This window comes from Didymella exigua (assembly GCF_010094145.1).
Source record: "Didymella exigua CBS 183.55 unplaced genomic scaffold M421scaffold_27, whole genome shotgun sequence".
Lineage (NCBI taxonomy): Eukaryota > Fungi > Ascomycota > Dothideomycetes > Pleosporales > Didymellaceae > Didymella > Didymella exigua.
In genome coordinates this window covers 228,746-250,029 of record NW_022984801.1, presented here as the reverse complement: position 1 = coordinate 250,029, position 21,284 = coordinate 228,746, and the positions used below count along the sequence as shown (strand labels likewise).

The window sequence follows — 21,284 nt, the reverse complement described above, 5'->3', positions numbered from 1 at the left end:
ACTTAAGACGTCATCGTTCGACGGCACCCTCACGCTGCCTATCACAGTACAACGACGCCCATAGCCACACACCACACCACACCACAATGTACCGTATACGCCCCCGAACAATCCCCTGTTACTTCTTCCGCCCCCAAGTCTCCACCAACCATGCTCACTTTCGCGCCTACCAAAAGATCCCATTCGGCCGCCGCGGCCCGCAGTACCAGCGCTTCTCCGCCCGCTCGGGCATATCCTCGTTCTTCACAACTTGGGCCGCAAAACCGACTTTCTACCGCGATGTTGGCGTCATAACCGCCGCCGGCGGCGCAGTCTACGTGCTGAACCTCGAGCAAGTCCCCGTCAGCGGCCGGCGGCGGTTCAACTTCATCCCGGCCAAGATGGAGGAAGCGCTCGGCGAGTCGACGGTCGCGGAGATTAAGCAGCAGTACGCGGGGCGCTTTCTGGATGATGATGATCCGCGGAGTAGGATGGTTAAGAGGGTTCTCGAGCGCTTGTTGCCGGTTGCGTTTCAAGAGGGGAGCGGCCTGGCCGAGATGAGCTGGGAGGTGCATGTCATTGATTCGCCGGAGATGAATGCGTTCGTAGTACCGGGCGGGAAGGTGTTTGTCTTCACGGGTATACTGCCGCACTGCCGAGATGAGGATGGGATTGCGGCGGTGCTGGGGCATGAGATCGCGCACGTGGTTGCGCATCACACTGCGTTCGTCCCTCCCCCCTTCGAGTATACATGGAAATCATGCTAAAGTTGTGCGCAGCGAACGCATGTCCCAAGCCCCCCTGATCCTGATCCCGATCCTGGCCAGTCTCGCCCTCGACGTCTCTTTCTACTCCGCAAACATGATCCTGCAGCTCTTCCTCAGCATGCCCGCGAGCCGCAAACACGAAGCCGAAGCCGACTACATCGGCCTTATGATGGCAGCCCAAGCGTGCTACCGCCCCGAAGCGGCGATGGAGTTCTGGGCGCGCATGGAGAAGTCGGGGCAGGAAGGCCCGCCCCAAATCCTCAGCACGCACCCAAGCAATCACAATCGCGAGGAAAAGATCAGGGAGTGGCTGCCTAAGGCACATGAGAAGGCGGAGGTAAGCGAGTGCGCGAACACGGGGCGGTATGTGGAGGATTTCAGGGGTGCGCTGGGAGGACTAGGAGGGGGCTTTGCGGGTTCGTTCAGAGGGCGGTGATGAGGTGACGGTATTAGAGGCATACATCTGACAGTGCTCTGTGGCAGATGCGAGGGGGATGCTGGCGGTGCACGCGCGGTGATAAGGTTGGAAATACTTGTAAGACCATCATGCATACGAGACACTCCGCTAAGACTCAGTAGATACCCCTAAAATTCATCACTCTAGAGTGGTACACAGAGCTGATGTACGCATCGCTCGTTACTTTAGCAAGGACTCAAAGCTTGAGGCTGTGCGGTCGTAGAAGAGCGAGGAACCCTACGGCAGATCTGTAGATCTGCAGATCGGTCATCTCTTGTTAGGTTTGCAGAAGTACTATGTCCACCACGCAGTGCCTTCCAACGACTGGCTCGGAACGCCCAAGTGCGGTTAAAGAGTTGGCAGACAGCACGGTGACTTTCTGGAGGGTCAATGGTATGCTCAAAGCAGCGATTGCAATGGCTCAGTGACTATCGGCTTGGAATTAGAGGTCACTCCGAGCTGTCTGCAAGCCTTGACATTGAGGCTTGGATCCGGTAAGCTTCCGTGGTTCCGAGCTATTGCTCTGTAGAAGAGCACTAGCGCACTAAGATCCATGCGCTCCGCGACTCCAGGTCTGGATGTAGGTCCTGCTGTTGCAAACCCTTTCAAGCCATTGGTGTGCCGGGAAAAGCCGGCCATAGGGTACACGTGGGATTCAAAACGATTTGCATGCCGTTTCTGGAATCACGCCCATCTCGTGCGCCTCAACAGCACAACTGGGTCAACGCGATCAAACCCCTGTTATCACCGGTCAGCTTTGTGGCTCGCCAGATCGTTATTGACGGATAAACGGCGAGGCTAAGCGTGGTGCAGCGCCAAAGCGCGATGAATGTAATTGATTTTAAGGCCTCCACCACCTTGGCATCCCAAATGGACATCAGAGAGCCTTGGTACACAGGGGCACGGTGCTCTTGTTCACGCGGTGCTGGAAGTATACAAGTCCATCATGTCCCTAATCCGGTAGTTGCAACTACCGCAGACACCTCCTCGAGGTGCATGGCACGATGAATCCAGATCACAACCGCCACGTGCAACCGCCTGCACCACCGCTGAGGCCGAAGAAGCCAAGCCCAGTTCTGCGCACTCACAAACGCGCATTCTTCCTGCTCGCGTTCTACATCGCAATCGTCCTCATACCGTGGATCATCACCGCTATACTCTCTTTTCGTCCACTGACAAAACCATCATGGACATACGCACCAGGCATCTCGTACGAAGACTACAAGGTCATGCAAGGGTGGGCCAGAGCGATACCTGTATTGAACGCTGTTGCAGCAATACTCGCTATCCCCATCATCTCGTCGATCATCGCGCAAGCTATGGTCGTGTTCGCGCAAAGAAGACACGCAGATCAGCACTTGAGCGCCAGGCAACTGTTCAGCCTCGCGGATCGTTCGTGGTGCAACCCAGGCACTCTGCACAAGATGCTGTGGTGGAATGAGCCAGGACACACGCGAGTGAATTGGCTCCTGATTGCGTGCATGGGTCTCGTGGTTCTTGGTACATCTGGCAATCTGGCTGTTTTTGGATGTGCTGACGAGTATCGCAGGAGCCGTTCAGTTCCCACTATACCAGCTCCTCGCGCCATGGAAGGAGATCACCATACCAACATGCAGGGACACTGGATATATCGACTACGGCGTCGGCATGAGGAGTTGCAACTTTGGCTACAGCCGGTTCAGCGAATTGGGCTACACACAAGTCGGCATCGACCTGGAGCCAGCGCAGATGGCAATCGTGCCGCAACACTACATTCTACCGCGCATGAGGAACGATCTAGCCACCCTGAGCGGTGGCCAAGGTCATCCTTACATCTGGAACGATCCAAGCACTTACGGTGGTTCCGCCGTTAGGTACGAAGACCTTGGTGAATTCGTCGCTGCGCTCCCCAGCAAAACCACCACCGGCGCGCTGCGCGAGCACATCATGCGCCTCAATTCCACAGCCTCGTGCACCAGCGTCGATATGTCCGCGTTCCCCGCTACATGCGCGGGCGGGAACCCGTTCCAAGCTTCCCTTCAGTACAAAGCGCTCTACGACTGGGGCAACTCGGACGCGAACATCTCTGCCGTCGACATCTGCGCTCCGGGAGATCTAGGAAGACACCCTTGGACGTTGAGTCGCAACAGGCAGGAGCTGTCTGAAGAGGTATTTCTGAAAATCACGGGGGACAATTACCGGAATGGAGTGATTCATTGCACAGGACAGACTACAAGAGGATACTTCGAACTCGGCAACGTCCACAACGGAGGTGCATTTGGCCCTCTGCTGGAGAAATGGCCGAGCGGCGGTTCTTCGCTGGCTGAATATCAGTTCCACGATTACATGAGAAGCGAATGGATCGGTGAGTCCCAATACGATCAGGGTGGCTACCTGCCGTCAGAAGAGTACGTTCCTCCTCGTCCCTCCCGCCAACGATCCCAGCCCAGCCCACCAGCGCAGACACAAGCTGACACCAAACAGAGACACAAGCCGCGGCAGAGCAACACCGATAGCCGACCCCAGACCCCGACCTAATAATACCCTCGCCTACCCGCCGCGCACGTACACCAACACCTCCGGCCCGCTGATGACATCCATCGTGGCCCTCTTCGGCGCAACCTCGTGGGCCCACAGCCTCGCGAACCTAACCTCGTCGCGCGACGAGGACGCGAAAACGCTGCAGACGACGTACGCGGACCGCCCCGGGTTGCTCACCTCGCTGTGCGCCGGGCTGCCGTTCGCCAAGCCGGGCGATACATACGGCGAAGTTATCTGCGCGAGCAGTCTGCTGCACCTGATGAGCACGTACAGCGACCATATGGTTGGGTGGGGCTTGAACGAGACGGCCGCGACGCGGCTCAGCACGGCCATGTCCCTCGCGAACCAGGCGGCGCTGACGGCGCACACGACGGGCTTGCTGCCGTGGTCGCGCAGCACAGGCCGCGAGATCTACGCCGCCCCGGGCATCGTGGTTTCAAAGCCGACCGTCAGCCTGCCGGGCCTGGTCATCCTCTCCGCCGTCGTCGCCGCGCACGTCTTCGGCTTGTTGTGCCTGGCGCTCTGGATCCTGCGGTACCCGACGTGGACGCGGACCCTGGACGCGCGGGCCGTGGCGCGCATCGTGGCGCATATGGATGGCAGTGTGTTCCCGGCGCTGCGGACCACGGGACAGGCGGACTGGGAGGCGCTGGCGCACGTCTCGGGGCTGGTGGGCGCGGAGCCGCACGACGACATGGTCGAGCAGCGGGGCTCGAGCGGTACTGTGCACGCGCGCGCCGCAGAGGTAGAGATGGAGATGGATATGGAGATAGAGATGCGCGCCCTGAGCGTGGCGTCGACGGTAGGCAAGCAGGCTACGAGCGAGGTCGCTCCCGCGTCGACGAACGCGTCGAGAGTGACACTGGGCCTGGGCGCGCCGGGCGTGATCGCGGGGCGGTGGGGAAAGCAGGTAGTCGCATCCGCTGAGCACGCAGACGCTTAGACGCTTGTCGATCTGCAGCTGCTTGGTCGACGATGTGTGGAATGGCGGAGAAACGTATGATATCCCGACGAATCTAATGTAATGATTTACGATACACACACTTAGCCCGGCACTCAGTGCTGTGGTTTATCTCCGATAAGTTCTGCTGGCATGCCTCACCTCCCAAATTATCAACCAGCAAGTTAGCTTAATAAGCTTAATAAAATTGATCAGTTGATTAGAAGCCAACCCCTCCAGGCTCATGGGCGTATTCGCAAGCAATCCAAGCCGCAGCGACCTTACCCCCAAAAGCCTCAGCCTAACGGCCCACTCATCAAACATGGTAGAAGAGTAGACGCGTACCATAGCCCCAACAGCAATGGCATCCCCAACCAACCATTGCGTTTTCAAGCACTTTTAACAATCCTCCAAAATAGCACTATCTTACCTTGTCATCCCAACCCGGCGCAGCTAGCTGTTAACATGCCTACTTCCACCCACTCTGTCAGGACCGGGCTCCGACCCAGCTGGCCAAGGCAACCAAAAAGGTATCCAATGCTCACTCAGATAGTGAGCCTGTGGCCGGAACAGCACAATCCGTCATCCCATCTCTCGACATCTCACCTCAGGTCAGAGGTGGCCCATGTGGCCACATGCCTGAGCAGGCCTGACACCCTCCCTCTCTAGCTACAATTAATCAAGCATGTATTCAGCAAACCCAGCCATCTCCTAGAGCGCAAAAGACGCAAGATAAATAGTAGCCTACTATCTTTCTACTCTACACTATACTGACTGCGCCGCTAGATTCGCGCTGGTTGTAAATCTCTAACTAGGGCATAAAAGGACAGTGTTTACTAGTACCAAGATAGACTCCGAGTACGCTTTAAGAGACTACGAGGGTGATGTATACTAATTCTATAACTACTATACAGCCTCTCTTCACTTTGCTAAGAGCTTCGTGAAATAGATCAAGCAAGTACATTGGCTAAGAGCTTCCTGAAATAGATCAAGCAAGTACATTGGCTAAGAGCTTCCTGAAATAGATCAAGCAAGTACATTGGCTAAGAGCTTCGTGAAACAGATCAAACAAGTACATTGGCTAAGAGCTTCGTGAAACAGATCAAACAAGTACATTGAGCAGTACGGCAATCTGACTAATTCAGTTCACTGCAGTCGTCGCGCTGAACAAGCTAGTTCAAGTAGATGCCGCCAACTTGATTGACTTGGTGGTGGCAAATTTGCGAGTCACCTTGGACGGTTCTGCGCAAATGTCCATCACGCAGGCTAACAGGCAGACGACGATGCAAGAGCGAAAAGTATAAGAGTACCAAGTCATGTGTGTATTCCCGACGTGCGACTCGTTCCATCATCCGCGTCATTAACAGAGCAGTCATAACATCGCTCATACAGTACGCCCCCAACGCCCTCGCGCCAAACAATACAAGCCGACCCAAACATTTGCCGGTAGGAGAATGCTCCCATTAAAGAAAAGTATGACAAGAACATGCCAACCTCGTCCCCCGAGCGTGGCGGTCGTGACGCTGGATATCGAACCAAAGAGATGACTCGAACCAAGGAAATGGTGTGGCGGATAGCCAAAAGCTTTATACAAGCGTCGATCCAGATGTGTGTGTAAACGAATCCAAGTCAATGGTTCGATCAGCCGAGTGCGCAGCACTGCGGTGGCGCTTTCGTTGCAAGAAAAGCAATCTTAGTCTTTGTAGAACCTGCATGGAAACGAAGAAGCATGTAAGTGAATATCCATCAGGGAAGCGTAGCGATAGATATCGATGTGCTTTGGTGATGGAGGAGGTGCTTAGAAAATCATCGATCGAACCTGGTCTCGGCGGCTACTGCTGCTGCCCGTGTTGGGCTGCACCTGGGTCTGCGGCCTCGGTCGCGGTGCGGGTGCAGGTGCCATGCGATGGTCGCGTTCCTTTGGCGGGGGAGTTGGCGCAAAAGATTGTGTTCGTGCGTGCGCCGGCTTGGGCGGGCTCGACGGCGTCAACTTGCTGTACACCTCATGCGACTGCGTGCGGCCGTGGGACGGTCGGCGGTTCGTGCCAGGGGACGGCGCGCCAGCCTGCGACTTTGGCTTCTGTGCCTTCTCCTTGCGCTCCTTTTCAAGCACCATGTGCGTCCAGGCCTTGCCCGAGGCGATGTCCTTGCCAACGCACTCGGATAAGACCTTCATCCAGCCCTCCTTGTTCTCACGGTTGTCGGCGTAGAAGTCAATGACCTCACCGTTGGCGAAGCGGATGCGGAACCCCTCCTCAACAAACATGTAGCCCTCCTCATCTTCGGCAAAGGCAGATTTGCGACGACCGCCAGACTTGGTAGCAGATGGCTGCTTGAGCGCGCTCTTGTCGTCGAGCAGCTTGGTTGCCTTTGCAAGGTTGATGGTGGCGCGCGGCTGTCGTGTTGTCTCGTGGAAAGCCGTAAGCTTTGTGCCATCGAGCTTGAAGAAGCGACGGCGCCAAAACGGGCAGTCACCACCCTGCTGACTCAGGTGCCCTTCCCAGGTCTTGCTCTTGACCTCCTCAGCCTCCTTGAGCTCGCGAATGCAAGCATTCAAGCTCTTGGGCATGTCGTCGTCGGTCGCGTTCTTTGGCTTGGGCACGTACAGCAGCTGGACGGTGAGCTTGCCGACACGGTAAGGTGGTCGGCGAACCACACCACCCCGCTTGCTCTTGACACTGCTGACACCGCTGTCGTCGACAGCCCACTCGTTGAAGCAAGGGATATCCACAGTCAGAGGACGTCCATAGGCCTGGTTCTCGTAGTTGCCAAGGCAGACATAGGCACGCGCAAAGGAGCCATCCTGGCCGACAAGGTCGTGAAGAAGATCCCAAGCTGTGGCCTTTTGGTTGCGCTTGGCTGCGGCCTGAGCCTCTTGCTGCTGTTGAAGGGCAAGGCGATCAGCCTCCTCCTGCACACGGCGCTCCTGCTCCTTGCGCTTCTTGGGAGAGGTGAGAAGGTTACGGAAAGTGGAGCCAGAGTTCTTCTTCGTAACAGCCCTGGGAGGTGCGGCGGTAAAGACTTCGGGCTGACGGGCGGGGGGCTCAAGCTTGGTCTGGAGCGTGAGTTGGAACTCGAGGTCGTCAAGCACAACGAGCTCGAATTCCTGACCAATGGGAGCTGAATGGCCCAGCTCGAGCCACGATGTTGTTACACAGTGGAGGCCATTGTCCAAAGTCAGTTGGAACCATGTGCGTTCCGCTGTGACATGTCGTTAGCGCTGCGTTAGGGGGCAGCTTGGGTACACTTACTTTTCGGCAGTGGAAGGTCGAGATCCTTGACACCAACCACCTTGACGAACACGCGACCACGCTCCTCGCCATCCTCAAACTCATTGTCGCCCTGTTCAGTGACTGCGTCTAGACTGGCAGCAACAGCAGACTCGTGGCCGGGAAGAGGAGGCGCAACGCCAGACGTGCGAGCCTTGCGGGCTCCAGACGCTGTTCGGAGACTCTTGCGGCGAGCCTTTCCATTCCAGGGCTCCGTCGTCCATGCCTTTTTGCTGCCGCTCACCTTGCGGGCACCTGGTGCCTGTGCGAGCTTCTCGCCGGTAGTAGAATCGGCCGTGGAAGCAGAGGTTGTCGGACGGGCTTCGTCGCTAAATTGCCGGCTGCTGGCCACGACGACCTTGGTATTCTCCCGCATCAGGTAGCCCTTCTGTGTGGGTGCATTAGCGGGACTGTACGTATGCACAAACCGTTTCTCTGACATTGCAGCGGCTGCACTCGGTCGCGCAGCCACCAATGTCGGGAAATGAGCAAAGTCGGGTAAAGGAAAAAGGGTGTCTACCTTTTGAGCCTCAATAATCTTGTCGAACTCGTTGTCAAGGCCGAAGCTGAGGTCGTCTTCATCCTCACCCAGGTCAAGATCAAGCATCATCTTTTCCCTGGTGGCAAGACTGAGCTCAGACGAGTCATCGTCGACATGGCCAATCTCAAAGTTGAGAGACTGCCGCTTGGGGCTTCTCTCAGGAAGTGGCGGAGGGTACGTTCCGCTGACTTGACGGCGGGTGGCTGCCATGTCAACTTGGTCTGGGATGAGCGAAGGACGAGTCCTCAGCTTGTGGCCGCCAGTGCCGCGGATAGTCGCCTCGCGCAGAGGCACGTCCTGGTCAGACTCGATTTCGGGAGGCGAGATGACGACCGGATGGTGAACAATCGAGCTGGGGCTGCCCGGCTCAGAGCCCGTGTACTCTTCCTCGGCGCCATCTTCGGCATCGGGAGTGCCAGGCCGCTGCAAGAAATCGCGCATAGCCTCCATTTTCGGAGCGCTGTCAAGCGGGCTCGGGGCCGTCGTAAAAGAGGCCCTCAGAGGGTCGAGACTGAGGTCCATCGACTGCTCTCGGTCAAACTTGGCAAAAAGCTCGTCCTCGCGAGCCTTCTTCTCGGCTGCACGTGGAGACTCGGCGGCGACAGTGGGTGTCGATGGCCCAGAGCTGTCGATGGTGCTCTGCGAGGTCGGCTGCTCCTCGGGGTACTCGTCGGGCTGCCCAACGACCTGCTCGAAACCCTGCGGGGCTGGTTCCTTGTACGGCTCGTCGTCTGGCTGCTCAGAGTACTGGCTCATGCTGACATCGTCGCCAAGCGAGCCTGCATCTTCCGTCTCGTCGCTGACGGGGTGGCGGATGACCGAGCCAGCGTCGGAACCATCGAGCTCAAACTCATCGACAGCGTACGGGTCGGCCTCGTCGTCGAGCTGTGACATGGCCGAACCATCGACGTCCTGGTAAGCATCAAGAACACTGTCGGCCTCGGCCTCGGACCCGGCCTCGGACCCGGCCTCTTGCATGGGCTGCGCGTGTGCAGTCTCATCAAAGTTGGACGAACACTCGCGGGAAGGAATGGGAACATCAGGATCCAAGTCGGCAAGGTGGCCGTAGCTGCGTTCCGGGCTCGACTCGGCGTCGTAGGCGTAGCTGTCCTCGTGCTTGTCGAAATTCTGGCTCTTAACCCTGCGCAGGATCGACTCGCGCGAGATGCGTGGGATCGAGGCATCTTGCTCGTTGTCGGCAGTCAGTACCGACACGTCGTCGTCGACCTCGTCAACGTGGACCTTGACCCCGTCAACGTGGACCTTGACCTCGTTGCTGGCGGCCTTGTTCTGCCTCTCTTGCGTGGGCGTCGATGTGTCGCGATCGCCATCAAAGTTCATGAGGCGCATGCGGTCCTCCAGCGACATGGAGCTCTCGCGCCTGCTCAAAAGGTCGGCCTTTGAGAATCCAGAGACGGGAGGGAGCGGAGGCAGCGACCGCGATGCGTCGCCGCCGCTCGAGCCTGGCCGGCTCAGGCCCATGCCAGGAAGAGGAGGCAGCGGCCGTGGCGAGCCCTCCGAGTGCTGTGAGCCATGCCGCGAGCCGTTGGCAGCGCCGTTGGGTGTGCCATCTGCGCGCGGGCTCGCCTCGCGCCCTTCCAAAACGTCATCGTAGAAATCAGTCAACGAATTGTTGGCATTGTCTGGGCTCACGTGGCGCCAGTCTTCGGGAAGGACGACCGGTGTCTTTTCTGTATCCTCGAGAGAAGCATCGAAGCTGTCGGCATCGTCAAAGCTCACCTCGTCGTCGTCGTCGTCGTCGTCGTCGTCGTCCGTCTCCATGTAGCTCCCTTCTCGCGAGCAGGCTGAAGGCTCGGGTGTGACCAGCTCGTACTCTGTGACGTTGGGTGGAGCGGCGTCAAAGGTGACACTCTTAGCGTGGCGGCGCAGGGCGCGGGGCGTCTGGTGCTTCACGTCGTCGTCGTCGTCGTCGTCGTCCGAGAGCGCACTCGAGTCGGGGTTGTACTGGGGCGAGTTGAAGCGGCCGTTGTTGACGAGAGAAGACTTGGTGGGAGACGCGCGGCCGGCCGACGAGGAAGGGCGGTCCTTGGTCGGCGAGGAAAAGGGCGAGCCGAATGTCGACTGCGTGGGCAGCTTTGCTGGCGATGTCTTGATGGTGCTCAGCATGGGAATGCTGTTGAAGCTCTCGCCGCGGCGGTGGCCCCGGTCGGGAGAGACGTCGTGCAGGCGCAGGCCGTTGAGGCCCGCGCCGCCAAAGGCGTTGCCCTGGATCGAGGTGCTCAGCGGGCGGCCAGCAGCAAGCGGGCGGTCCAGCGGGGTGACTGATGTGGGGTCGTAGGCGTGCATCTGCTCCTTTGCAAAGATGCCGCTGTTCTTGACGCGGGCCTGCTTCTTGAGGTTTTCAATGGAGCTGCGCTTGGGCGAGAGCGGCATCTGCGCGTCCTCGCTGATGCTGTTCTCCGAATTCTCAAAACGGTCACGCGGCGAGGCAGTGTGCTCCTTCCAGAACAGGCGCGGGCTGTTTTGGAACGGCGACGAGCCTGCAAAAGGCGACGACTCCTTGTTGACGTGCATGCGCTGGCGGGCGTTAGCAGCTGGGGGACAGACGCGGCAAGGCGCGGCGCAGAGGGACGGCAGGGCGGGGCTCTACCTTTGTGGTCTGGTCGAAGCTCGGAGAGTTCCTCCTTCGCTCGCCCGATGCAATCTCCGAGAGCGGGCGGCCGCTGCTCTTTCCAGGCGAGGCAGTGGGTGTCTTGTTGATGCGCAGCGGCGACACCTGCGCGGGCTTAGGGACGACGTGCATGGGAGGGAACGGGGGCCATGCTTACCGCTTCGTTGCGAGACATGGCGACTCGCGCGCAGTGCGAGGATTACCGCAGCTGGGAGAAGTACCGCAGCTGGGAGGATTACTGCAGCTGGAAGAAGTACTGCAGCTGGGAGAAGTACCGCAGCTGTGAGAATTACCGCAGCTGTGAGGATTACTGCAGCTGGGCGGGTGCTGCGCTGGAATGTGTGCAAAGAATGGCGGCGCCCTCGAGGCGGCGTGGTGCTGGCGGCGTGGTGCTGGCGGCGTGGTGCAGGCGGCTAGGCGCAGCGCAGTCAACAATGGCCAGCAAACGAAACAATCGATAAGGATGCGCGCTCGAGCGGGCGAGGGCGGACACGACGAGCAGAGAAGCGAAGGGGCAAGGCCAGCACAGGCGCTTTGTTGGGGTGGTGAGGCAGAAGGGGGAGGTTGGGCTGTGCGTGGAGTGATAAGGCACTTGTAGCGTGTGATCGGCCAGCAGGTTTCTGTCAACAGCGCGCGTGGAGGCGGTTGCCCAAGTAACAACGCCAACCAACCGTTCACGAGCGGTGGGTCAACATCTATGGCGCTACTGTCCCGCGAGCCGCCAAAAAGTGGCCGCAGCTAGCGCACGAGAGACGACGTGCATTGAGTTTCTGCCGACGACGCTGGCAGACTACCACGCACCCGCTCAGACTACCACGCACCCGCTTAGACTACCACACACCCGCTCAGACCATCTATGCTGCGCCAGACGACCCGCGTCTGCGCCTTCTGCGAGGTGCGCTCGCTGCTGGCGGGGACGGCGCCGCGCACGGCGCCGACTCTGCACACCCGCCTTTACACGCAGGTGCAGACCGAGCGAGGCGGACGAGGCGAGCGAGGCGGACGAGGTGAGCGAGGCGAACGAGGTGGACGAGGTGAACGGAGCGACCGGAGCGACCGAAGCGACTGGAGCATTCGAAGCGACCGCGCCCGCTCCCTGCCTCCACGCTCACGCCCGCCGCCCAGAGACCGCGACGGGCCTCCCCGCGGCCGCGATGGCGCGTCGTTCAACACCCGCCTCGGCGCACCGCGAGCGCGAGCGCGCGACGACACAGGACGCGACGGTGCAGGGCGCGACGGGGCAGAGCGCTCGCGGCAACGGCCCACGTACGGACGCGACACGCTCCAGCTGTCGGGCTCGGTCGACACGCCCGCAGCTGACCGGCCGAAGAGGAGACCGCGCGAGCCGTACTCGTTCCTCAACAAGACCAGCGCGCCGCCGACGCTGGTGCGCGAGCGGGAGCAGGCCAGAGCACGCCGCCCCGACCGCGACACGAACCCGCGCGGGCGCGACAGCGACAAGAGGCGCACCAAGCCCGACTCGTTCCACGCGCTCAAGATGCAGCGCTCGCTGCACGAGATCCCCTACGCCGCGCGCAAGGCCGTCAAGGGCAAGCTCGACCAGTACGACGCCTTTGACAAGTTCCCGCTCCTCGACACGGTGCAGGCCGCCGTCAAGGACGCCCTGCCCGCCCTCGAGTACCGCAGCCCCACCCCCGCCCAGGCCGTCGCCATCCCCGCCCTGCTCGGCCTGCGCAGGCCGACGCGCACCCGGGCGGTCTCGAAGAAGTCGCCCGGCCCCGACGCCTTTCTGCTCGCCGCCGAGACGGGCTCCGGCAAGACGCTGGCCTACCTGCTCCCGACCCTCGACGCCATCAAGCGCGACGAGGCGCGCGAGAAGGACGAGGAAGCGGCCGTCGCGAGAGACGCCGCCGCTGACGCCGCCGCCGCCGCCGCCGCCGCCAGCCCGCCCTCGACGCGCGGCGACATGTTCGACGTGCCCGAGCCCGCCGTCAACAAGGCCGTCGACCCCGCCCGCCCCCGCGCCATCGTCCTCGTCCCCTCCGCGGAGCTCGTCGCCCAGGTCGGCGCCGTGGCAAAGTCGCTCTCGCACACGGTCAAGTTCCGCGCCGCCCCCATCAGCGCCAGCATGTCCGCCACCGTCATCCGCAACCGCCTCTTCAACGAGCACGGCGTCGACGTGGTCATCTCCACGCCGCCCCTGCTCGCCAGCATCGCCGAGTCCAACCCCAACATCCTCGCCCGCGTCACGCACCTGATCTGCGACGAGGCCGACTCGCTCTTCGACCGCTCCTTCAAGCCCTCGACGACGGAGATTCTCGAGCGCGCCACTCCCTCGCTGCAGCAACTCGTTCTCTGCTCCGCCACCATCCCCAAGTACCTCGACAAGTTCCTCGCCGACAGGTTCCCGGACATGACGCGCCTCGTCACGCCCAACCTGCACGCCATCCCGCGCCGCGTGCAGCTGGGCGTTGTCGACGTGAACAAGGACCCGTACCGCGGCAACAAGATGCTCGCCTGCGCCGACACCATCTGGCAGATTGGCAAGTCGGCCTCGGAGTACAGCGACGAAGACGGCAAGGAGAGCGTCGCCACCAAACGCATCCTGGTCTTCGTCAACGAGCGCGACGACACCGAGGCCGTCGCCGGCTACCTGTGCAGCAAGGGCATCGACGCGCTGGCCTTTCACCGCGACACCAACCCCGTCCGTCAGGCAAAGACGCTTGCTTCCTTCACCGACGGCTCCATCAGCCCGTCGTTTGGCCAGACGCGGGATAGCACGGCCGCCGACTCCCCCGACGCCGCCGCCGCTGCCGCCGCCGCCGCCGCCAAGCCCACCACGTCCCGCTCCCTCGCCAACACCAAGGTCATCGTCACCACCGACCTCGGCTCCCGCGGCATCGACACCGTCTCCGTCCGCCACGTCATCCTGTACGACGTCCCGCACACCACCATCGACTTCATCCACCGCCTGGGCCGCACGGGCCGCATGGGCCGCCGCGGAAGGGGCATCGTGCTCCTGGGCGCCGGCGACAGGGCAGATGTGGTCCGCGAGGTCAGGGACGCCATGTTCAGAGGCGAGGCCCTGATCTGAGCTGGCCGTGTCGCCATGGCCGGTGCGGGATGTCTTGCATGATGGGGATCGGCGGGATGTCTTGCATGATGGGGATCGATGGCGGCAGGAGCACTGCACGCGTACTCGGCCTGTTGGTGTCGTGTCGTGTCCTGACACGAATAGATAGAATGTACAATACCACCCAGTCACCCAGTTTCCACACCCAGTCACCCAGTCACCCAGTCACCCAGTCACCACACTCGGTCACTCGGTCGCCCAGTCACCCCACTCGGTCACCCAGTCACCACACCCAGTCACCACACCCAGCCGCTATCCCAGCCAAGTTCCACGTCCACTCCATCAAGCCCCCTCGCTGAACACAGGCACGGCTCCCCTCTGCACCGCAAGACCCATGCACCATCACAGCCTAACCCGCAGCTTATCCTCTCCCCGCAGCTTATCCTCTCTCCGCAGCTTATCCTCTCTCCGCAGCTTATCCTCTCTCCGCAGCTTATCTTTACCGTGTGCCAACAGTATTCAGGTACGAAGATGAGATCAACGCACGTGTGCAGGTAGACATTTGATTGACGAGAAGAACGACCGAGACAAGGATCGAGAAGATGCTCGCTGACAAGAACAGTAGCGTCCATCTCTGTTACCATCAGTCCAGATCAGCGATAGCCCAGTGAGGCCAGGTTTCATCCTGTCTCGGTCTGCTTGCCAGATTACGGTCCTGGATGTGCTCGCTCAACGGCAGATCCTCATGCTGGCTTCTTTCGCCCATGCTCACACCTCGAGCCTGGATCGTCCTTGCATACCCAAGCGTCTCCTTCTTCCACTCCCGCCTTCCGACCGTTCCCTCAATCATGTCCGCAAGGACCATGGCGTCGAAGCATGCCTGACTGGTACTGGCAACGGTATGCGGACGGAAGCCAGCAAGCGCGTCACCGATTAAGATGACGCGACCGTCGAGGAACTCGTTGGTTGGAGAGATGACATCGGTAATGGCTTGCACAAAGGGCTTCTCTGTCGAGCACACGAGCTCTGCAAACTGAGGCGGAAGTATCTCTCGGGCAATGTCGCACTGCTTCTTCCATGCTTTTGGGTTGATCTTGCCTGGTGGCAGTGTAATGCGGTGGTACTTGCCATCCACATCCGTCATCAGCTCGCGAAACTCTGCCGACTTGTCTGCCAGGCTTCTCGGCCTTGTGTTCTTGTAGTATACAAAATTGATGAACCGCTTCCCAGGCTCCAGTGTCCCATTTTCGCCAGGAATAAGGTACGCTAGGACTTGGACACCGGGGCAGTGGAAGAAGGTGAAACGCTCCTTGAATGCCTCCAGGGTCTTCGGCGTCACACGGTCTTCTCGGACGGTGCCTCGCAGAGCCACGTATCCTGCGTACTTGCGCTCAACGTATGGGGCAAAGATATCGCGGATCGTGGAGCTAGGCCCATCAGCGCCAATGACAAGGTCCGCTTCCATGGATCCTTTGATTTTATCGCTGGTCGTGTACTCTACAACGAGTCTGCCCTGGTTGCTCTCCTGTTCCCACAAGCCCGTGAACCTGTGCCCGTGCAAGTGCTTGACTTGACCCTTACCGACGTCGGTTTCCGGTACTTTGCAATATGCGCTCTCCAGGCCATCAACATTCGCGCGCAGCATGTAGTAGGCCAGATCCCAGCTCGTCATGTTCTGCTTCATGTCTTCCTTGTGCACAATGTTGCCATTCTTGTCCAGATATTGCCTGCGCACACTGGACACGGCCAGCTTGCGCCCGCATCGATCATACTTCTCGAAGAAAGCAAGTGTGTCCCCTCCTGCAACGATGCCGGCTCCTTGGTTGTCGAGCACCGGTTTGGGATTGCGCTCTAGCAGCGTGATCGAGTGGGCATGCGGTGATGGAAGACGTTTTACAGCAAGCGCAGCTGCAAGCCCGCCCAGAGAGGCTCCTATCTATCGAATCGTCAGTTGTACATCGAGATGCGATGACGTAGCGTGGTTCGATCCCACCCACGATCATGCAGGTAACTTACGATTACGATGTCAAGCTTTGATTTTGTCGCATGAGGAAAGCCCTCGGACCGATGAATACTTGAACCCATATCGGTCCGCGAGCACAATTGCATGAGGAACGATGCCTTCTTCTCATTGTGCACAGCTTTTCAACCGATCAGCGTTGACGCCGTCAATCTGTTTAGGGTGTTGAGTGTTCCAAAGAACCTCGATCGATGTACAGTAGGTTCTGGGCTGCGGATCGCTTGTTCTCGATCGGCAAGAACGAAATGTAGCCTGCGGAAAGTCCAGGCCCTTCCCACGCGCCCTTTGTCAACCGCGGTTGAACCGAACGAACCCTTGGTGCGGGTCCAAACTAAGCTTATTTCAACCTTGATGTACGGTACACTGCTTCAAGGTGTGTCTTCTGTCTGAACGTGCTGATGGTTGGAGATATCAACAATGGCAAGTGGCAAGGCTCTAGTCGCGGTACGTCATAGGGAAGGTACATTCGCAACACCACGACTAACATGTGTTACTACTACTAGATCACGGGCGCAAACGGAACAATAGGGTACGCGTGTGTCGTATACGCGCTGCAGACCGGATATCGAGTACGGTGCATTGTACGCCGTGAGGCAGCTATCGCCATCATCAAGTCCGGACCTTCTGTACAGCCACATCTGGACGATATCGAGTATGCAGTGGTGCCCGATAACGCGGTCGAAGGCGCATACGACAAGGCACTTGCAGATGCACAATATGTCGTTCATATCGCCGGAGTCTGGCCTTTACTGACTTTGCACCCGGACAACGAGATCTACCACCCCTTCATGCAATCCATGAAGAATATCATCGCGTCTGCAAAATCTTCTGGCAGTGTCAAACGCATCGTTTTCACTCAAGCTGGTGCGGGCCTTGTGGACTCAGAGGTTGGAGACACGTATGGACGCGGCATGGAAAACATTCTCAACGAGAGCGTCAGAGTCAACGCTAAATCGCTCACCTACCTCCCGCCACTCAGCAGTCCTCACCAGGCTTATTGCGCGGCGAAGGCTCAAAGCATGGACTATCTCGATAAGTTACGCCAAGATAATACACTGCCATTTTCATTCGCACAGGTCATCCCTGGCACGGTGATCGGAACGTCTGAGTTTGTAAAGACGGCGGAGCAGGCGAAGAAGCACATGGACAGACAGACACGAGCCCTGATCTTCGACGACAACACGCCTCGCTATGCGTTTGGGTTCGTGCATGTAGAGGACTGTGCAAGGGTCCATATCGAAGCGCTTGATCAGATAAAAGTCCCTGACGCGGACTTACCACCTCGATATGTTGCTGCGGCAAGTACAGAGGCAGGCCTTGGTGGAAGCCAGGTCTGGTACAAGGCAGCAAGCATGGTCGACAGTAGATTTGCCTCTGAAATCAAGAAGGGCTTATTCAGGGTTGGAAAAGAGAGGACGCCAACCAATATGCCATATCGCGTGCATTCGAAGGTGACAGAGAAGATGTTGTTGAACGGCGAAGCTTTCAGAGGATTGGAGGAGTCTGTGGAGGAGGTCGCAGAGTGGTACGCTCGACTTGCCCCTAAAGAGCATGCGAATAGTGGGACATGGTCTACGTGTGTACGCTGAAATAATCGCCGAAACGCCGTGCATATGCGAACCAGTCTACCGCTCTACCACTTGAAAGACTCTTCAAAGTATTCAACGCCAGTATAGCCATCCGCAAGCATCTGTACACTAGCTTTCCTAGCTTCGTCTGCCATTCTTGCGGGACCACAAGCGACAACAGCAAGAGATTGCTGACCGGCGCCTTCGGCAGCTTCCTCGACTGACAAGTATACATTCGGCCTGCCGCTGAGTATTGACACACCGTGTGGCGTTTGACCAGGGATATCGTCCTTGTGCTCGGTGTCTTGAGTAACATGCACTTCCAGGGTGCACCGCTCATCGCCGAGCAATGTCTTGAATTCATGCATCATGGACGTGAGGAACGCGTGCTCTCTTACTGCCCATACAATTTTCACATTTTGCACGGTGGATTGGGAGCTGAGTATGTGGGCGAGATGTGACAGTGGCACCGCGATACCAGTTCCACCCACCATGAACAGAACGTTCGAGTATTTGCGCAGAGACACACTGTGCCCGTATGGTCCCTCGATATTGACACGCAGTGTCTTCGGCCGTGTAAGACAGTGCTCCTTGAGGCGTGATGTGAAGCCGTCGTAAGGTCGTATCAGATACACCATCGATGGTCCTAGAGTTCCTGCACGCTTTGGCGCAAGCAGCGCGTCAGACTCTGAGGATGAAGCTGAGTTTGTGCGATTAGTGGAAGGTCTCGAAGAAACTAGTGAGAGCGGAATGTGCTTGTTCTCTTCCTGCGAGGTGACGTAGGCCAATGTGAATGGGTGGTTCTGATGTACATAGAGTGGGTCGTTCAGCACATATATGTAATAGTATGTGCCAGGCTCCGGTGCAATCTTGCTCCGCAGCATTGGTACATCCATACGCACCAAGTTCGATATCGGATCGTACCTGACGATAGCCTTGGTGTTCCAGAACCTCCAGTCGAATGCCAAAATGCGAAGACCGCGCAGCATGCGGTCGAAGATCCAGATGATAAGACATGGCCAGATGAAGATGTTCCATTCGCCATTGGTGAAGATCTCGACATGGTAGTACATTGACCAAAGCGCTGCAATGGATAATGCAATATGGGTGACGAGAAAAATCTCGTAATGCGCTCGCCGGATCCCGTAGAAGGAGAAGCCAACAAGAAGGGACATAGCAATGGTAGCCAGCTCGCCATTCCAGAAGTAGTGTTTCTTCCAGTACGCCAGAAAATGTGTTAAACCACCACCTACACACTGTCAGCATTTCGTCGGGTATATGGCATTGGCTTTGACTGACTGTTCCATATCATCAGAGTATATCCAAGGCTGTGTACAATGGCTTGCAAGGTTGCTACTCGAGCTGCCCACCTGTGAAAGGCGTTGTAGGTACCGAATCCCCAGCCGGTCAGCCACATGAGCACATCATTTCGCATGCCAAAAAGCCAGACCAGCGGGAAGTTGGCGAGCGAGATGATTCCAGTCCGATCAGAGACATAACGCAGTGCCTGATCCGATTTTTTTGGCCAGTACAGGTTGCCTTCCGTGAGTCGGTAGTCTGCACAACAAAGAATGGTGTTGAGGATGATGAATGTAGCGATTGTCAGTGTTTGAGCACGAGGCGGTATTGTGCACCATCCAAAGGGCCGTGAGCAGCGGTCGCCAAACGCAGCAGGTACGGTGATGTGGCGTTTGAGCCAAGAGTGCGGTAGGCTCAAGGCGCTACGGTGGTCCTTTGGGCGATCGAAATCATCGCTGGCCACAGCTTGATACTCTCGGCTTCTGATGTTGGTGATCAAAGCCAGAAGGCGGGTCCCTACACCGAACGATATAACGACGATCCAGAAGTAATACATGTACCATCCGTAAACAAGGTGGAGGTCGTATTCGAAGAACGCAGCATCCTACCGCCAATCAGCGTTCCGCGATGACAGTGCGGAGAGGGCTGCCTACCAGAGTCGTAAAAGCTCTCTCAAGGAAATCGGTCTCAGGAAGTACGGCCGTGTTCAGAATCGGCCGGGTAACAGCCTTCTCTGCACTATACTTCGGCAGTTGTGCCCTGTCCTTGGGACTCCAATGATCGACAACATCGTGGAATGGAGGCAACGTTACACCCGCATGTTCGTCGCACCACTCGCTATTCTCTGCAATGAACTTTGGTACTTCCCCGTCATTCAGATTGCAGAAATCATCGAAGCATAGATACAGTGAAGTGATCCTGAAGTCGCTTCGGCATTGACGGACTTTGCGGGAAAGCCACGGATCTGTGTCGTTGAAGGTCGCATAGTTGAGAGCAAGGTCGCAAGCGCGGGGACACCACTTGCCGGACCTCAGAGCACCAGCTACATTTGCGAGATCGAGAATGAACAAAGTCGTGCACCAAGCGATGTGCATGGGGAAGCAGCCGGCGCGCGAAACGGGGTGATGCAGAACGGTGAAAATCTGATAAGGTGAGGGGTTCTAATCAGATGGGCGCACGGGCAGAAAACAGTGGATGCCGGATGAGCCTCATGACTGCTGCGCCTCATCACCTCCACCTCCACCACAAGAACCACAAGACCAGTCATATGCTACTACATCCACGGTTCGTAGAGCCCGCACGTGATTTTCAGTCATGTTATTGGGTTTGCCTGCCGAGCTGCGCCTACGCATAGCTGAATACGCACTTGAGCAGCACCCCACGGCCGGATTTCCTCACAGCGATCGCGGACTACAAGAATATCAGGGTGACTATAGACCTTCTGAGAACTTAGCGCTACTCTTAGTCTGTCGCCAGTTCAACTCCGAATTCAGCCAACTAGCATATAACAAGACCAGGTTCCCGGTCTGGAATCACAAACAAAGTACGGGCCTGCAGAATCTCCCTCTCCACAAATTACGAAGCGTCAGGAGCATCGTGTATCGGATGTGGGGGATGGAACTGGACTCCTGGGACAGCTACTGCTGCAATCTGGAACCACTGCGTCTTGATGAGTTTGTGTTTCTTCACCATGATAGCTGTGTCGGGCTTGAGCAACGAAACAGAGCTGTAGTAGCGTTCATGCGTCGCTTGGTGCATGTGAAGACCGTCAAGTTCGTCTTGTATGGCGTAACCGAGGCAAGGAACCGCAGCCATTATTGCAAACTCATTGGCGCCATCATGAAAGAAGATCACTTCCAGATATACGATGCCCTCGGCGCACCAAACATCGAAGCTACCTGGTGGGGTTGGCATCTCAGCACTCAAGCAGACATGATTACGTTCGCAGCCCAAAATTCTCGACCGGTCCTTCCTGAAGAAGAATACATGCTACTCATGAAGCCTAAAGTCGACGCAATGATGGCAGAAGCTGAGCGTGCAGCTGGTCTGTGATTGTTGATTGCCCTTCACTTCCGCAATTTCCTGGCGCCTGGAGGTCACCAGAGGGTGTACACGCGTGTTCTGGTACCAGCATCGCTTTGACACATACATAAGTTGAGGAGAGAGACAGCAAAGATTAAGGCGGCAACTAGACGCTTCAGAGTAGACGCCACAACAGACGCAGGCCTGAGACAGCCAGAGCTTCCCGATCCCACGCG

General features: G+C 58.0%; 8 protein-coding genes across 8 annotated transcripts; 5 read left to right on the top strand and 3 right to left on the bottom strand.

Moving 5' to 3' along the window:
- Positions 1 to 39: 39 nt before the first annotated feature.
- M421DRAFT_423529 (mitochondrial metalloendopeptidase OMA1) lies at positions 40 to 1,397 on the top strand. The gene is made up of 3 exons (XM_033593497.1): positions 40 to 703; positions 759 to 1,268; positions 1,326 to 1,397. Exons 1-2 carry the CDS (start codon positions 87 to 89, stop codon positions 1,180 to 1,182), a joined length of 1,041 nt encoding a protein of 346 aa, XP_033445947.1. The 5' UTR covers positions 40 to 86; the 3' UTR covers positions 1,183 to 1,268; positions 1,326 to 1,397.
- A 1,534-nt stretch (positions 1,398 to 2,931) lies between these two features.
- On the top strand, positions 2,932 to 4,666 carry M421DRAFT_69417 (uncharacterized protein; the record flags this gene model as incomplete). The annotated part of the gene is made up of 2 exons (XM_033596605.1): positions 2,932 to 3,581; positions 3,709 to 4,666. 2 exons carry the CDS (start codon positions 2,932 to 2,934, stop codon positions 4,664 to 4,666), a joined length of 1,608 nt encoding a protein of 535 aa, XP_033445946.1.
- Positions 4,667 to 6,461: 1,795 nt separating this feature from the next.
- Positions 6,462 to 11,280, bottom strand: M421DRAFT_103008 (DUF1709-domain-containing protein; the record flags this gene model as incomplete). Its single annotated transcript, XM_033586858.1, has 4 exons — positions 6,462 to 7,864; positions 7,915 to 10,993; positions 11,085 to 11,210; positions 11,263 to 11,280. The coding sequence occupies 4 exons, from the start codon at positions 11,278 to 11,280 to the stop codon at positions 6,462 to 6,464; spliced, it is 4,626 nt and encodes a 1,541-aa protein (XP_033445945.1).
- A 681-nt stretch (positions 11,281 to 11,961) lies between these two features.
- Positions 11,962 to 14,160, top strand: M421DRAFT_69164 (ATP-dependent RNA helicase MRH4, mitochondrial; the record flags this gene model as incomplete). Its single annotated transcript, XM_033596589.1, has 2 exons — positions 11,962 to 12,130; positions 12,350 to 14,160. The coding sequence occupies 2 exons, from the start codon at positions 11,962 to 11,964 to the stop codon at positions 14,158 to 14,160; spliced, it is 1,980 nt and encodes a 659-aa protein (XP_033445944.1).
- A 622-nt stretch (positions 14,161 to 14,782) lies between these two features.
- On the bottom strand, positions 14,783 to 16,224 carry M421DRAFT_69475 (FAD/NAD(P)-binding domain-containing protein; the record flags this gene model as incomplete). Its single annotated transcript, XM_033596611.1, has 2 exons — positions 14,783 to 16,075; positions 16,156 to 16,224. 2 exons carry the CDS (start codon positions 16,222 to 16,224, stop codon positions 14,783 to 14,785), a joined length of 1,362 nt encoding a protein of 453 aa, XP_033445943.1.
- A 352-nt stretch (positions 16,225 to 16,576) lies between these two features.
- On the top strand, positions 16,577 to 17,748 carry M421DRAFT_7710 (3-beta hydroxysteroid dehydrogenase/isomerase family protein; the record flags this gene model as incomplete). Its single annotated transcript, XM_033597287.1, has 2 exons — positions 16,577 to 16,603; positions 16,663 to 17,748. 2 exons carry the CDS (start codon positions 16,577 to 16,579, stop codon positions 17,746 to 17,748), a joined length of 1,113 nt encoding a protein of 370 aa, XP_033445942.1.
- A 22-nt stretch (positions 17,749 to 17,770) lies between these two features.
- M421DRAFT_235896 (ferric-chelate reductase) lies at positions 17,771 to 20,163 on the bottom strand. The gene is made up of 3 exons (XM_033588445.1): positions 19,680 to 20,163; positions 19,027 to 19,630; positions 17,771 to 18,976 (listed from the first exon to the last, which is right to left on the bottom strand). The coding sequence occupies exons 1-3, from the start codon at positions 20,118 to 20,120 to the stop codon at positions 17,793 to 17,795; spliced, it is 2,229 nt and encodes a 742-aa protein (XP_033445941.1). The 5' UTR covers positions 20,121 to 20,163; the 3' UTR covers positions 17,771 to 17,792.
- Positions 20,164 to 20,766: 603 nt separating this feature from the next.
- Positions 20,767 to 21,078, top strand: M421DRAFT_7708 (uncharacterized protein; the record flags this gene model as incomplete). Its single annotated transcript, XM_033597284.1, has 1 exon — positions 20,767 to 21,078. The coding sequence occupies one exon, from the start codon at positions 20,767 to 20,769 to the stop codon at positions 21,076 to 21,078; it is 312 nt and encodes a 103-aa protein (XP_033445940.1).
- Between the last annotated feature and the right edge of the window lie 206 nt (positions 21,079 to 21,284).

Bases quoted from the DNA above. Each gene is read 5' to 3' on its own strand.
- M421DRAFT_423529 (XM_033593497.1), top strand. From the start codon at position 87: ATGTACCGTATACGCCCCCGAACAATCCCCTGTTACTTCTTCCGCCCC. The intron at 704-758 runs GTTCGTCCCTCC...AGTTGTGCGCAG, and splicing joins GTGGTTGCGCATCACACTGC to CGAACGCATGTCCCAAGCCC.
- M421DRAFT_235896 (XM_033588445.1), bottom strand. From the start codon at position 20,120: ATGCACATCGCTTGGTGCACGACTTTGTTCATTCTCGATCTCGCAAAT. The intron at 19,631-19,679 runs GTAGGCAGCCCT...GATTGGCGGTAG, and splicing joins AGAGAGCTTTTACGACTCTG to GATGCTGCGTTCTTCGAATA. The intron at 18,977-19,026 runs GTCAGTCAAAGC...GACAGTGTGTAG, and splicing joins TACTCTGATGATATGGAACA to GTGGTGGTTTAACACATTTT.